This window comes from Calypte anna, chromosome 8 (genome assembly GCF_003957555.1).
Source record: "Calypte anna isolate BGI_N300 chromosome 8, bCalAnn1_v1.p, whole genome shotgun sequence".
NCBI classification, from domain to species: Eukaryota; Metazoa; Chordata; class Aves; order Apodiformes; family Trochilidae; genus Calypte; species Calypte anna.
Genome location: NC_044254.1, coordinates 21,327,322 through 21,341,802, shown reverse-complemented (window position 1 = coordinate 21,341,802; position 14,481 = coordinate 21,327,322). Strand labels below are relative to the sequence as shown.

The following is a 14,481-nucleotide window of genomic DNA, read 5'->3' as shown; positions in this document are numbered from 1 at the left end:
CCTCCTCCCCGTCTCTCCTCCCCTCGCCCGGTTCAGTCGGTCGCAGCCATGGCGGAGGGAGGAGAGGGAGAGGAGCTGCTCCGCCCGCCGCTGCCTGCCGGCGCCCCGGGCCCCAAGCGCTTGTGCTCCCGGGCCTGCCCGGCGGGGGGCACCGGGGCCGCTCACCCCCGTCCCGGGGCCGCGGGGACCGGCGCAGGGCCGGGGGCGGGGGCCAGCGGGGCCCCTCCGGCGCTGGCCGGCTGCTGCCCCGCGGCGGCGGCGGGGCCAGCGGCGGCGGGGGCGGCGGGTCCGGCGGGGGCAGCGGGTCCGGGGGTGGCGGTGGAGGCGGCGGGGGCGGGCTGCCTGCTGCAGCCCGAATCGCTGCTGGACGCGGCGGCCAAGCGTGTGGCGGGGAGCTGGGCCTTCGAGCGGGTGGAGGGCCGCTTCCAGCGCATCCCCGAGCCCGTCCAGCGCCGCATCGTCTATTGGAGCTTCCCCCGCAGCGAGCGGCAGATCTGCATGTACTCCAGCTTCCAGCCCGGCCGCGCCGCCGCCGCCGCATCCGCCGCCAGCTCCGCTTCGGGGGGACCCTCCGCCGCCGCTGCTGCCGCTGCCCCCGCCCCGGCCGGTGAGGAGAGCCCCGCCGCCGGCCCGCCGCCGCCCGCTGCCCCCGCTGCCGCCCCCTCCGCCGCGCCGCAGGGCGAGGGGCTGCCCTTCCGCCGCGGCATCCGCCTGCTGGAGACCGGTGCGGTGGACAACGTGCTGCAAGTCGGTGAGTGCCGGGACAGGGCCCCTGGGGGCTTCTGTCTGTCCGTCGTCCGCTCCCCCTCCCCTCTCCTCCCCCGCCGTCGCTCTCCTCATCCCCTCCGAACACTTCAGCCTTTTGTCTGGCGCGGCTGTGGTTTGACAGGAAAATCCTGCCCCGGGGGCAGGGACCGCCTTGTGCTCCTCTGGGAAGATGCCAGGTTGGGAGCTGGGGGTGGGAGGGCTGGGGATGACCCCCCCCACCCCCCTCCCGGTGGGATGTCTGTGTCCCGGTGTCACCGGCAGCTCTCTGCAGCCTGAACACCGTCCGTCCAGCCCCTTGTGAGTGGGAAAATAAAGGCATCCCCCACTCCCCCCGGCGCCCTCCCAAAGCGCTCGTCGGGGATTTGTATGGAGGCCATGTAGCACTGCCGGCTCCCCAGCTCTCCCCTCTTCCCCCCCCACAGCGTGGGTCCTTCTCACCCCTGAGCACCCACCCTCGGGGGTCCTGGCTCTATCACCGCGAGGTGGATTTACCAACATAACGCGTCTCTTCGGCAGCGCGGAGCGTTTGCCTTTGTCCTCTCCATCGGGGGCTCTCCCCCTTTGGAAAATCTCCAGGGGGAAACAACTCCCCCCACGTTCCGCTTCCCACCCCCGCTCGGACACCTTCAGTGGGACTGACTGGTGGAAAGCGAAGAGAAAGGATTGGGGTGACAAGTTGGGTGGGCTGGTGGGTACCACTGGTCGCCTGGTGCGATGCGCGTTTTGGGGAGGGATGTGCGTTTTGGGGAGGGATGCGCGCGGCCTTCTCGCTTTCGCTTGGTGACGAAGGGGCCGTGGGAATGGTGGTGGGAATAATAGCATCGTGTTTTCCCTCCATGGGCAGGTGGCTTTTGTGTGCGCTGGCGGAGGGGGATTGTCAGAGAGGAAATGTTCCTCTTCCTTACAATCCCTATCCCATATCTACCCTATATTTGTAGATATGCAAAGAGAAACAAATTGTGGTGTTTTACATAAAATAATCCGTTCCTGCTTGTTATTGGAAGTGTTCGAAATGCGCGTTCCCGTTAAAATGACATTAGGCTGGAATTTGTTTTGCAAATGTGAAATGTAAATTCGTTTTGTGCCAGAGTATGGCGTGAATGAGTGAAGGGAGGGTGGTTTTTGTTGTAAGGAATGGTTAGTTCGGCTGTGTTTATTTAAAGAGCCCTTCTTCCTTTTGGGGAAAAAGGAGCTTAAAAAAAAATCCCATTTGGTACAGTTTACATTCAGAAGAACGTTATCAAAACATTTTCCATTTGAGACGTGAAAATAGGAGACAGCAGAAGAATTCTCCTTCCACCTCTGTAGATATGCAGTGAAAATTCCTGTAACACAAAAGGTTTTTCTCTGAGGATATGATTATACCCTTTTTTTTTTGTTGAATTAATATTTTCTAAGAGCTGTGTTAAGATGATTAATTAATCTAAGTCTGTTTAAAATACTTGGAAACTCAGAACGAAGTGATTTTTTTTTTTTGGGGGGGGGGTAGCTCCACAAGAACTTTAAAATTGAGGGGAGAGGAAATAATAGCTTACTGTGGGCAGTGCTTTATTTACCTGCCCCAGAAGGTGTGTATTCAATGGGCAGCTGAGGTGGGAATGGGAGATGGAGGCTGCAGTTGCCTAAAACCAGGACTTTTCCGGAACAGAAGAATTTTCAAAATCTTTAAAAATTTATCTTTGAAATGTGGCTCTGATGAGGTTTTAACCAATGCTGGGAAGGAGCTGGGTAGGTGCTGGAGTCAGGTGCATGTGGAGCATGCAGAGCAACCCCATCCCAAAGTGACATCCAGCACTGGCATCCAGTATCGCGCCTGCCCCATCTCTCTGCATGTTCTACTGCTGTTTTGGATGAGCCAGAGAATGGGGAGGATGGTCCTGGCTCTAGTGTTTCATATGCCCTGACAAGTCTAAGCCATCTCACCAGCTCTGAAATAGGAGCTTGAGCCCATTGTCCTCCGATACGTCAGCTTTTTAGATGAAGCAGCATGTTCTGGAAGCACTGGCCACAAAGTCGGCGTGTGATTTATTTCTTGTTTTTACATTGTGGAAGGGGCCTGTGGGGTGCTTGCTGTGGGAATTTGCCTTTGGACCAGAGGGGGTTCAGGTCTTGGCTGTAGCACAGCTCCTCTTTGGATACCAGCGAGTGGGTGATGTGGCCTCAGATACCTCTGTTTGTGTCTCTGGAGCAGTCCTGAGCCAGAGGAGGAAGATTTACATCAAACAAAAGGCTGTGAAGGGCTGCGTGTTTATCCGGGGCGGACGAGAGGCACAGCTGAGGTGTCCTCTGCCAACTTTCCACGTCCATCCTGCAGATGCTGCTGGAAGGTGAGGTGGAAGAGCTCCAGCCACCGGAGACACAAACAGCTTGTGGCTGCCTCTGTGTGTTTGCAATTAAGATAGGAACTTGGTTGTCAGCTTATATGGGAACCATTATGTCTTGGAAAAAAAATAAAAACCCAACTCTGGCTTACTTGGTGCTCACCAGTGCTAAATCAAAACTACTGTTTCCCTCTAAGGATTTCTTTAATGAACACCGCCAGCTCCCGGCGTCATGACCTATGGTTTGCACGGTTGAGATTTGCTGTTAATAAAGATCAGATGTTTGTACAGTTGTGTTTCTGACTCAGACCTGCGAAAAAATAAGAATTGTACGCATGTGAAATTCCTTCTGCCTGTGGTTGGAAAAATCTCTTTGAAAAACTGAAACCCAAAATCCAAGAGGAATGGCCTTCTGGAGATGGAAGGTGGTGTGGAATGGTGAGGGTTGGACTCATGGGGACAGAATGCTTTGGGCTCCACCTCCTTTGTACTTACAAAGCTGGCAGGTCCGCAAAAAAAAAATATATGCCACATTATCAACCAATAATTCCTTCATGCTTAGTAAAACTTAAACGAGGCTTAAACCCTGATCTCATTGGAGTCATTAAATTGATTTTTTTTTTCTACTCAAAGAAAGATCTTGGATGTTGAACACAGGCATCTTTGTCTTCTTAAAAACTGCTTTATTATTATGTGTACAGATCCTGTCTTTGTGTGTGTGTGGTGTGTGGGTTTTTTTTTTTTTCTTTTAATTTTTAGACAAATGACAAAAGCATGCAGGAAAGGAATGCAGAAATGCCAGGCTTAATATAAAGCATGCAACTGCACTGCATGCCGGGAATCCTAAAGGATACAAAACCTTTAACGATGGCGGTTAATTTTTAACAAGTTCACTCGCATAAATATTTATGAACAAAAGTTTTTATGCCATTATCTCTTGGGTTCTTAGAGAGAGAAAAGACCTTTGGTGGGTTTTGACAGCGGGCTGTGATCCGGCAGAACAAATTCATGTTTCTCGCCTGCACTCCCCAGTCTGGTATCGCACAGTTTGCCCCTCGAGTTGTCACGGCTGCCAATGGGTGGGCGAGTGTCTGTGGCAGTTTTAGGTGGGAATTATCCTTTTTCATTGCTTTTATGATTACTGGTGAGAGGAAGTACCAAGCTTTCTGTTGTTCTTTGGGTTCTAACCAACTGCTTAGGAGCCTGTACGGTGTGTGCAGCCTGTGGCTCCTTACCCGCAGATAAGGCTTTGTGCTCCGGTGGGGAGGTATGTGGTCCGGCCATAAGTACATAGGCAGAATTTACTTTTGCTGTTAGAGTAACAATGAAGCAGGGCTTTAAAATGCACTGGCTTTGTAAACACTTGGAGGGAGCCTGGTTTTTTTTTCAAACCTGCAATTAATTCCGAATACTTTATCTGATGCTTTGCAGGTCAGTCCTGGGTACCTTCCCGGAGTTCCTAGTCAGTGGTATTTAGGCTGAACATCCAGACACAGGGGCTTTTCTGACCCTGCTTACACAGCCATCTGCCTGGGCAAAGGTTAAGCTAGACCTGACACCTGTAAATGATACCTGTAAATGCATTTTAATTTGAGTTGTTCTGATTTGGAAGCTTTTTGTGACACTATAGTTTTGTGCTTCTGCTGCTTGTATTTGCAGTGATGCTTGATGAAAATCAGTTTCAGACGTAAAAATACCAGTGGGTTCCTATGCTCTTAACATGGTTGAAACAACTTTCATTGCTTTTCAAAACTACTTTTAGGGTTTTTTCTTTTCTAAAAATGTCCATGTTTAGGCGAGGATTTAGTTTTCCTCCCCTGTGAGGTCGTAAGGGGCAGAGTCTAAATTTGTATCCAGTTGTTTTTAATAGTCTAGGTGGTGTGCTGCTTTATAGAGCTGTTTATTTTGGGGAAAACACTTTGATGGGGCTCTCTAGGGCCAGTTGTGGTTGCTTTTGTTTTGTGTAAAGATCAGCCTCCTCCTGAGTGTAGGTTTAAGGCTGTATCCAGCAGGAGCAGGTTTGGAAGGAACACCATGGGTCATGAAGCGTATTCTTTCTTTTTTTGTACATTGAAACCTGGTGTCTCATGTCAAGCTGCTGCTAAGGGAGTTTGGTTTTCCTCAGTCCTCGTAGTTATTGGGTGGGGTGGTTGTTGTACAACATGTTTCCCATTTGATAATTAATTTTTACTTTATTTTTCTTTACGAGTAGATTACGTTATCCTGCCATGTATATTACAATACTTTAAACCACATAAAAGGGTCTGGCAGAGGTTCATTAGCCCTATCCTGATGGAAACAGTTGAACATTTTAAATATACATTAAGCCCTTTATGTTTCCAATTATTTTTTTCTTAACATATATAATTAAAAGAAAGGCATTAAAACTTCAGATCTGTTTATTGCTGTTCCCTCATAGGCAAGGTATTTCTTGAGCATGTTGTAGACTGTATTAAAGAAACTAGAACTGGAGATGATGGAAACCGCCAGAATTTCTTGCTGGTCATGCAGAGAGAGCTAGGAAAACTTTGGCAGCTGGAATTTTAACATTTTAATTTTTTTTTAAAAACAGACTTATTAAAACAGACTTATTTATTGGTTTTTGAGTCTTTAAGAGTGTAAACAGAACTTCTAAAGCTGGGATGTCTTTTTAACTAGGAGGGGAATTACTGCAGGCAAAATTATACTAGCTTGAAGAGGCTAGAGACCTGAAAAATAAAGCACAAGAAATTAAATATTTAGTTTTGGCTTTAAGAATAAATAGGTTTGAAGCATTTTTCAGAGAGAAAGTGTGAGAATTTCTGGTTTCTGGCTTGAGCAGGCAGAAGGAGTTAGTTCTCAGCTTACCTGAGCTTTTATAAGGCTTAGCCCAGGTGACAATCTGGCTCTCTCTCCTTCCAAGACACGTATCATTTACAGCAGATTTTAATTTTACATCTAGAGGGAATCTTTTAGGAAATACTTAACTGTGCTTAAACTGGAGTAACATAAAACACATGTGCCTGTGTGCTTTGTTTCTGAAGCTTTTTGTGAGGGAATGTGCTTTGCTGTTATTTGGCGCTCACTTTGATGTTAGATGTTTTATGATTAGTCCCTCTAACATCAGATAGGACTTTTGGAAAACTTAAATGAGCTTGTCTATCCAATAGCTCTCTAAAGTCATACTCAGCTGCCAACCATCTCTTGTGATGTGCAAGCTTTTAATTTTCTTTGGAAATGTATGTATTAAAAAAATATAATCTTGGTAGCATTAGAGTGAAAGAGAGAGTTTGTAGGACTATGTGTTACTCTGGTGTATGTGAATGGCAAGTCTTTGGTGGTTTCATGGTTGCATCCTGCTCCTCTTTCCCAGCAGGAGATCAGCTTCTGGCTGGGGTTAGCTCACCTTGGTGTGGATGTACAGCAAGGCCAGTGCTGTACTTGCCATTAATTTTTAGGGGTTTTGCATTTAGGTGGCACAGAAAGCTCGGTCTTTAGCAGTTTCAGTGAGAGATAAAAGCTTGTTGCTGAATGATGATGCTTCATGCTTAAAGCGTGAAAATCTTCTGGAGATGTGGTGATGGTGGTGTTTCTCCCTGGGGGTGTGAGATGTTGGTATCTATTCTTCTGGACACACTTTGAGGAGCAGACTTTTTTTTTTTTTTTTTTTTTTTTTGTGGAAGGATGGTGTGAGATCCCTTCCTAGTTTTGCTCAGGAGGAGGCACGTGATGGATGAACTTGTTTTTTCCCATTGATCCCTCTATCTGTGGCAGGTGTTGGTGTCTTCATTTTGCAAGGAGCTGAAGGTGTGAAATAGCTATCCTGAAGGCATTAAAATGAACTTCCAGTATGTCTTACCTTATATTTGGTACTATCTTAAGGGGATTATGTCATGGGGTTGTCAAACTCCTGTTCTTCTGGGCTTGAGAGGAGCAGAGAGAAGTGGCTTCTCTGAGTAACTGGTCCCTGCTGCTGCTGAATCTTGGCTTTTTCTGGCATCAGCATCAATAGAAGTCGATTAGTTTTCCAATGAAAACAAAAACTTGAAGACACTAAACCTTGGCTATGTTAGTAAGTACCATGAGACAAGTCTGCCTTGAGTTTGGAGCCAGTTTGGATGTGTGATGGCAGTGGGGAGCTCTCCCTACCCCTTGGCAGAGCTACCAAGGCCATGGAGATGCTCACTTTAATGCTTGGAAAAGGAAAACTGAGCCCCATTTCATTTTTGACCTGCCTTTCACAAAGACAGGGTCTGGTGTACAAGCTTGACCCCTGATTTCTTGTGCCTTTGCAACAGGAGTTGGGAAGGGGCCTGATAATGTCTTGCAGAGAGGCACAGATTGTAAAACCATTTCTTGGGGGATGTGGAGGGGAAAAAGTATATTCACATTTCTACAATGAAATGTCCCAGGAGCAAAAATTCAGTTTTTCAAAAGCTTTTTTATTTTTTTTTTATTTCCAAACCTTATGTTTAAATATGAACATATTCCACTTGATGTGGTGGGTGTTTTATTAAATGCTGAGGATTCACCTGTGAACGACACCACCACATATCTCTCCAAATGGATTTTCTACCATCGCATTTTAAGAGCATTTGCTTTTTTGTCTCAAGCTTAAGGCTTAGGATTTTGTGCAGGATTGGGGTTAGCTCTTGTAGAATGCTGCATTTAAAGTAGTGCACAAATTAATAATAAAATCCTGGGCTTTTACTTGTCGCATTCTAGGTGCACGTTGCCAGGGATTTTTTTTTTTTTTGGCATTTTTTGCATCATTAAAAACAAAGCCACAAATGTGCTTAGGAGGCAGATTTGCTGGGATGCCAGCTCAGAAAGGTTGCGTGTGGGTATGCCAGTCCAGTTTGTTGTCTGCAAATGTCCTGCTGCTGTTGCCTGGGGGCTAACGTGGCAGAGGGGAGGTCTGCATCCCCCTTGCCATGCCCCATTTATTGTCAGTCATTCCTCACAAGCTGTCTACACCCCTCAGCTTGTTTGACTGGGAGCTGATGATCATTATTGAGGTTCTGTCAGTGTGACGTGGTGTGATATCTGCCTGGCTGCTGGCTTTGCACCTGGAGACAGTGCCCATGGCCCGCAGCTGCTGGCAGGGAAGGATTCCCCGTGGGAATGCTGGAGACTTGGTGTCTGGGACCTTGGAAAGGTCAGGACAGGCTGTGCTGTCCGGGTAGCCCTGACCTCCATCCTTCATCTGATGCTGGCTGGTGGGTGATGGCTCAGGATGCCAATCATGTGGCTTTTAAAGGCAGGGATGGCAGGAGGGGCTGTGCCCTGGCTCTGGGTGTGTGGCTGCCTTGATGAAGATGAGTGCCCTGTCAGAGGGGTGGCAGAGCAACAAATAGGTTCCTGAGATAAGTAAAATTTGCATTAATGAACTACTGTGGCTTTGGATGCCAAATTAAAAGAAGTGTGTCTGGAGAATGAAAAATAAGTGTATTTTCTGTCTCACTCACTGGTTCTCGTCTCTTTTGATTTTCTTTATCATCAGAAAGAAATTTTTAATTTTTTTAAAGCCAGTTGTGTTTATTTTGGTAACAGTTCATTGGCTGCTCTGTGTACAGAAGCTTTCTCTTGAAGTACTGAAACGATATTAAAAGTGCTTTTGGCTGTCATCTTTTATTTTGCTTCTCCTTCGTTCTTTTCCCAAAGCTGGGTCATTGCTGTATCAAATGCTCTGAAACTGTCTGGTAGCATTTTCCCTGTGGTGCTCTGTATAAACTGGAAATAAAAAGAGAAGAAATTGCAGGATTTGGATTTCTGTAGATTTTTTTTTCCTTTTTTTTTCTTTTTTTTTCTGTGTGTGTGTCTCATTGAAGTCTGAGCAGCTGTCTCCATCCGCACAGCCCACTGATGGCATGCACAGATCTGTTTCTTGTAATTAAAGGTAGAAATAATACCCTAGTGTTCAGAGAGGGGCTGGGGGGAGGGTGAGTGAGCACCCGAGCACCCGGGGTGCAGCTCTTCTTCCCCCCAGCCTGTTTGGCCCAAGGACCAAGGGAGGTGTTCCTCCCTACATCCTCATGGCTTTATGTCCCTGAGAAGGAAGCATCCTGTCCCGTTGTCCTGGTTGCGGAGAGCTACCCGCAGCAGCATCCTTACCCCAGGGTGGGCTCCTCCATCCTGACCTATGGAGGCCCCTGGGATTTTTTTTAATTCTCTTCTAAGGATGTGGAAACGTTTCGGTGGCGCCGCAGCCGCTCGCTACCAGCACACTTTGAAAAATACCCAGCAAGTGTCGAGCATCTGTCTGTGAAGGGGGAGGAAATCCCCCCCCGTTATTATTTTCTCCCGATTGTCCTCACTTGGTGTGGCTTTGGCTATTATGGGTTTGTAAAATAGAACTATATATGACCTTTTATCTTACAAGAAATAGGTTAAGCCATTTTTAAAGAAAGTGGTGGAGTCAGCAGTGCTGCTGAAGGAGCTGCTTTTGCATGGTTGATAGGCTGTGAAGCCGCTCAATGGACTTTGGTTTCAGAGACAATATCTGTTTAAATTAATCTTTGTCAGATACATGCCACTGCAGACAATTCAAATTCCATTTGCTTTCTGATCTCATAACAAAAAAGCACCTTACACTGGTTCTTTTATCGTAAAATTAACTTTTGTCTGTGTGTCCTGGAAACAGGGGTGGCATAAAATCTAGTTAAAAGGCTCTGTTATAGGAGGATTCTGTTTCTTTGTAGAAGGCAGACTTTTTTTCCCTTCTTTCCCCTGCGTGCATTTAAAAAGAAGACGAGTGTTTGAGATGGATTAGGGAGAATGCCAGCAGATGGACCGATTCTGTTGTTGCTGCTGGCAACCATCTAAGCAGCCATTTTGAACAATGCTGATACCGGGGTACTGATAACACAAAGATGAGGATGGGATAAATATCCAGCTAGTCCCTTTCTCCCCGCCTGCTCCTCCTCCGTCCCTTTCATGCTGCTGCTGCAGCCCTGTTATTAGGGAACCCGATTGTTTCCAAAGAAATGCATCATCCCCTTAGCTTGGCTGGTGGATGTCTAGTGTTGCTTATTGCCTTGGTTTTCCTCACGACTGGTGGAGATGCTGTCAGATCAGCTTTTCCCAGGAGTGCCAGCCAGCTGCACTAAATGAAGTGGGATGGGTGGTTTGCAGTTGTGAAGGTCTTCTCTCTACCCCAGTAAAGCATAAAGTGTTTGGGCCTTTCCATATAAGTGCAGACAGTTTCCATCCCTCTTTGTGCACAGTTTAGTGCTTAATTACAAAGTGTGTTGGCTTCTGATGGGTGGTTTCTAGCATTCCAGGAGATGCACCATGACCTAAAGGAATTTGAGATCTTCTTTGTGCCAGAACAATTAGTTTTGGCATCCGTGGCCTGCTGTCTCTCTGATTTGTTGGGAAATAACCCTTTCATGGGTTCAGAAGAACCCAAACAAGCTTCATCTTTTCCCAAGAAGAGACAAAAATTTTGCAGGATTTGGGCTGGGATGAGCATGGGGGTGTTCTGGGAAACCTGCTGGGCTTTGCCCTGAGCTTGCTGTAGTGTAACATGGTTCTGAACGTGTGATCCACAGAACTGGTCAGGGGAGGCCAAGTAGCCATGGCTGTTTGGTACAAGCACTTCCATGGGGCGTCCAGGAGCTTGGTAGAACTGTGAGACACCTTGGATGGGAGATGTACCTTTGGGTTCTGTGGTTTGTGGTTGTTGTAGAAAAAGCAGGGACAATGGGCTGGGAGACAGCACGTGGCCTTTGGTTGTCTGAACATTTTGGTGTCTGAACATGCTGTGCATAAAAACAATCTGTCCCCAAGTCCTCTCTAGGTAGGGCTGTCATGCTGTCTGCTGCAATCCTCTGCAGTGTTTCTACTGTTGGGGAGCAGCAAGTGGTCCAGGCTGGCAGAATGGGCATGGTCTTGGGACCAACACGCAGTATTGATGCTGCTGCCCCTGGTTCTTGCTGAGCTGCTTTGGGTCAGGGATTTGCAACTGATATCCTAAGTGTAGGTGTTTAAAATGTCCCTGGTGCTGCAGGACCATGGGTGAGGAGCTGAAGGTGAGCAGCAGTGAGCTGCTCAGGCTGCAGAGCATGGGCTGAAACTTCAGCCCATTTACATTACAGCATCTCTGAGACCTTTCTGCATGAGGTGATGCTCATACTGCAGCATTTTTGCACTTAAAACTACTTTGGGGTTAAAACCTGTACAAATGAATCTCATATCTGAATAGAATCATAGAATAGTAATTATAAACAGTAAATGAAACTTTGCAGTAAAGCAGCAGATGTAGGAATTTAAAAAGTTAGACAATCATTTCATGGTTTCCTTTTCAATTTGTCCCCCAGGTCTGTTAAATTTTGAGGTGAATCTTGTATTTCTTCTTTTCCTGATGGGCAGAATCTTCTTCTTGGGTCTCCTCTTTTTTAATCCTGCCTTATTTGATCCGAAAGGTGTGAGCTAGCCATATTTGATGTACTTGCTAAAAGGAGGGGCAGCTGGCCTGCAAATTGCAAAATAAAGGTGTAAAATCACTTTTGTAAATACTGTTGAGGTGTGTTGGGAAATTGTTGAGGTCAGCTAAGCTCTCTGAAGATGCAGACTGAAGGTCTCTGCAGATTGGCTGTCTCTGAGGTCAGCTGGCATAACTGACAGATGCTACTAGTGAGCTCGGAGGACTCCAGCTCCTGGAGTGGTCCCCATCCATCTCCTCTTGTGGTGGCTCCTGCAGTGTTGTTTAACCTGTTGCATTTGGAGATAACCTCTGGAGGATGGATGAGGAAAGAGTGCCAGTTTTAAGAAGTTACCTTCTTTGAAAGGTGGTGAGTAGAATGAGTAAGTGTCCCCTTATGGCCCTTTGGTTCATGATGAGGTTGGGTCTTAAAAGGTCTGGCAGGTTTTGATGGAGAGGAACTGTGATCAGTGTGTGACCAAGTGTGATTGTGAGCTTGTTGGCTTTTGGTGTGCTGCTTCTGTTCTCTTCCTTCCCACTGTGCAAAATAGTACCCACCAACAGCTGCAAAGAAGGTGCTTGTGAGGATGACCAAGAACAGGCAGTGGGGTGGGGTTTGAAGTGCTTTTAAGCTCTATTGACTAGAATGATGCAGAGTGGAGCTTAACCTTCCCTGGATGGCATAGAAATGTGCATCACTTCCCCTTCCTAGAGCTGTCTCCCTCTCCATACCTTGAGTTTGACACACAATGCCTCCTGTACCCCATCATACTACATAAAATTCAGGTTCTTTGGTTAAACCCTCATGAATGTTACTAGACATGGCTTAGCTCCTCACCTTCCGCTATAGAAAAGAGACGGGGTGATGTAGGGGAATGACTTCATGGGAATTGTCCAAATTTGGGGTTTTTGCTTGAAAGCATTTTTTCAAGAAGGATGAGCTTCTGAATATTTAGGGCCCTTCCTGAAAACACTGATGGTTTGTTCTTTTGGGCTTGAGTAATGCATGTGAAGTGGGGCTTAGGCAAAAAGGACCAAGCCAGATGAAGTGAGCACTGGGAATCAGAGTTATGTTATGCTGGAGACCTGCTCCTGGGCAAATGGAGAATTCAGATGCCATGTGTTCCCTCTGCCAATGTTGTTGTCACCCAGCACTGCTGGTGGCCTGGAGCAGCTCTGGGGATTTGCAGAAGGGCTTAGCAGGTCTGGCTGCCCTTCATGTGGGAATGCCATGTTTTGGAGAGTATCCCCAATGGGAGGGAGATTGATTGATTGCCTTCAATGGGTGATGGTTTGTTCTCCGAGTACCCTGTGTCTGAAAGAGAGACAAGGCAGTGCTGAGGTTTTCCCTTGCCTGCCTGCCTGCCTGGTTTTTGACTTGTTTCTGGTGGCCTCTAGCTCAGCACAGAGCCTGTGGTTCAAGTGCTGTGGAAAGGGCTGATGCCTGAGAGGTTTTTCTTCCCCACCCATTCCCACACCCACATGCTGGTCAGCCACACTAAGGGTTCCTGGACTGTGAGGTTTGATGAACCGTTAACCTAAAAATGCCCTGAGTAGGAAGAAATTATTCCAAGGTTTAAAAAAAATAAAATCTTCCAATGCTTCTGAAGTGGAAATGGGAGCTGTGGTTTGCCTGAGCAACTTTTCTTGCTCCTGGCTCTGCTGTGAGCTGGCTTCGCTTTGTGGGTGCAAGGGAGTGTTTGGGATACTGCAGAGCTGGGAAGGCATCTCTCCAGGGCTGGGTCAGCCAGAGGGGCTGCCTTCCAAGCAGATGTCCTCTTGGCTTGAGGCTCTGCAGGTTTAAGACAGGATGTCCCTGTACTTCCGAGAGCTGAAAACGCTGAAATAAGAGGCTGGGAATGTCTGAATCCAGCTCTGAATTCCTGGAGAAGAGGATTTGGCAATAGTAAGCTGTGTTGGCAGGCAGGCTCCATGTTGCTGGTGGAGGACAGCACCCATGGGCTCAGCCTGGTGTGTGGTCTGGTGCTACTGGGGCAGCATGGCTGTGTGAGCACCTTCCCCTTCAGGGCAGCACCAGGTCCTGCTCCAGCACTGAAGGACATCACTGCTCTCCTTGTCCACTGCTGCTCTGGTTATTGAATGAGGTGAGAAGCAGGGGCTCCTTGTGGTGTCAGCTGGATGCAGCTGTGGTGGTTAAGCCATGGGTGGGACATATTGGTGTTGCAAAGCAGGGGTCTGGTGGCCGTGGGCATGGTCTGGAAGAGGACCCGAAGGATGTGGTTCCATATGAAACAGAGGTGGGGTTGCCTAAGAAGTTCAGTGCAATGACATCCAGGTGGGAGGAGGTTGGTTTCATTCCAGAGTAGGGTTAGTGGCTGTGACTTGGAGCCTGTCTGTCACTGAGTCCCAGCAGTCCCATTTCCGAGGGCTTTCCTATAGCTGTCTCTGTGGCACAGATGACACAGCAGCTCATGAAAAAGCTGACAGCAGGATACTGACCCTGTTTTCATAAATAGTAACAGCATCTCTAAAGGCTTTGAGGGCTTGCTTGGGAACAGGGAGGCTGGGTTCCACTGTATCTGGCAGTGGTCAGCAGCAGATGCTTGGGAAGGAGATCAGGAAATGGAGCTGGAAGAGAGGGATGCTTACCTGTTGTGTACAGCTTCTCCATCCAAAGGGCTGCCTTGGTCCTCAGCTGCAATATGGATGCAGAAGGAGCAGGTTTGTGATGGCAGCCCTTGCCTCACATTTTCTGCAGTTCTGGGATTATCCCCAGGTCTCCTTGAGGCACAGCATCCCTCCTGTGCAGGTGGTGGGGTGGTCACTCCCAGGCAGGACCAGGACCAGCAGCACCTCTCTGGGGAGTAGCAGTGACACAAAGCTGGTGGGGTCAAAGAGGCTTTGGAGAGATCAGCACTTTTCTCCACCCCACTTCAATGCCAGACTGTTTTCTTTTCCCCATTGTGATCCTCTCATGGGTTTGATTTTTCTAAATATTTTAATGCTTTTCTAATTTCAGGATGAGTT

At 47.7% G+C, this 14,481-nt stretch overlaps 1 protein-coding gene across 1 annotated transcript in view; it reads left to right on the top strand.

The window, feature by feature from the left end:
• Positions 1-33: 33 nt before the first annotated feature.
• The window catches only part of ZSWIM5 (zinc finger SWIM-type containing 5), a 97,883-nt gene continuing 83,435 nt past the window's right edge, over positions 34-14,481 (top strand). The window contains exon 1 of the mRNA XM_030454872.1: positions 34-751. Coding sequence (XP_030310732.1) covers positions 49-751 — 703 coding nt within the window. The 5' untranslated portion in view covers positions 34-48. The remainder of the gene's footprint in view (positions 752-14,481) is intronic.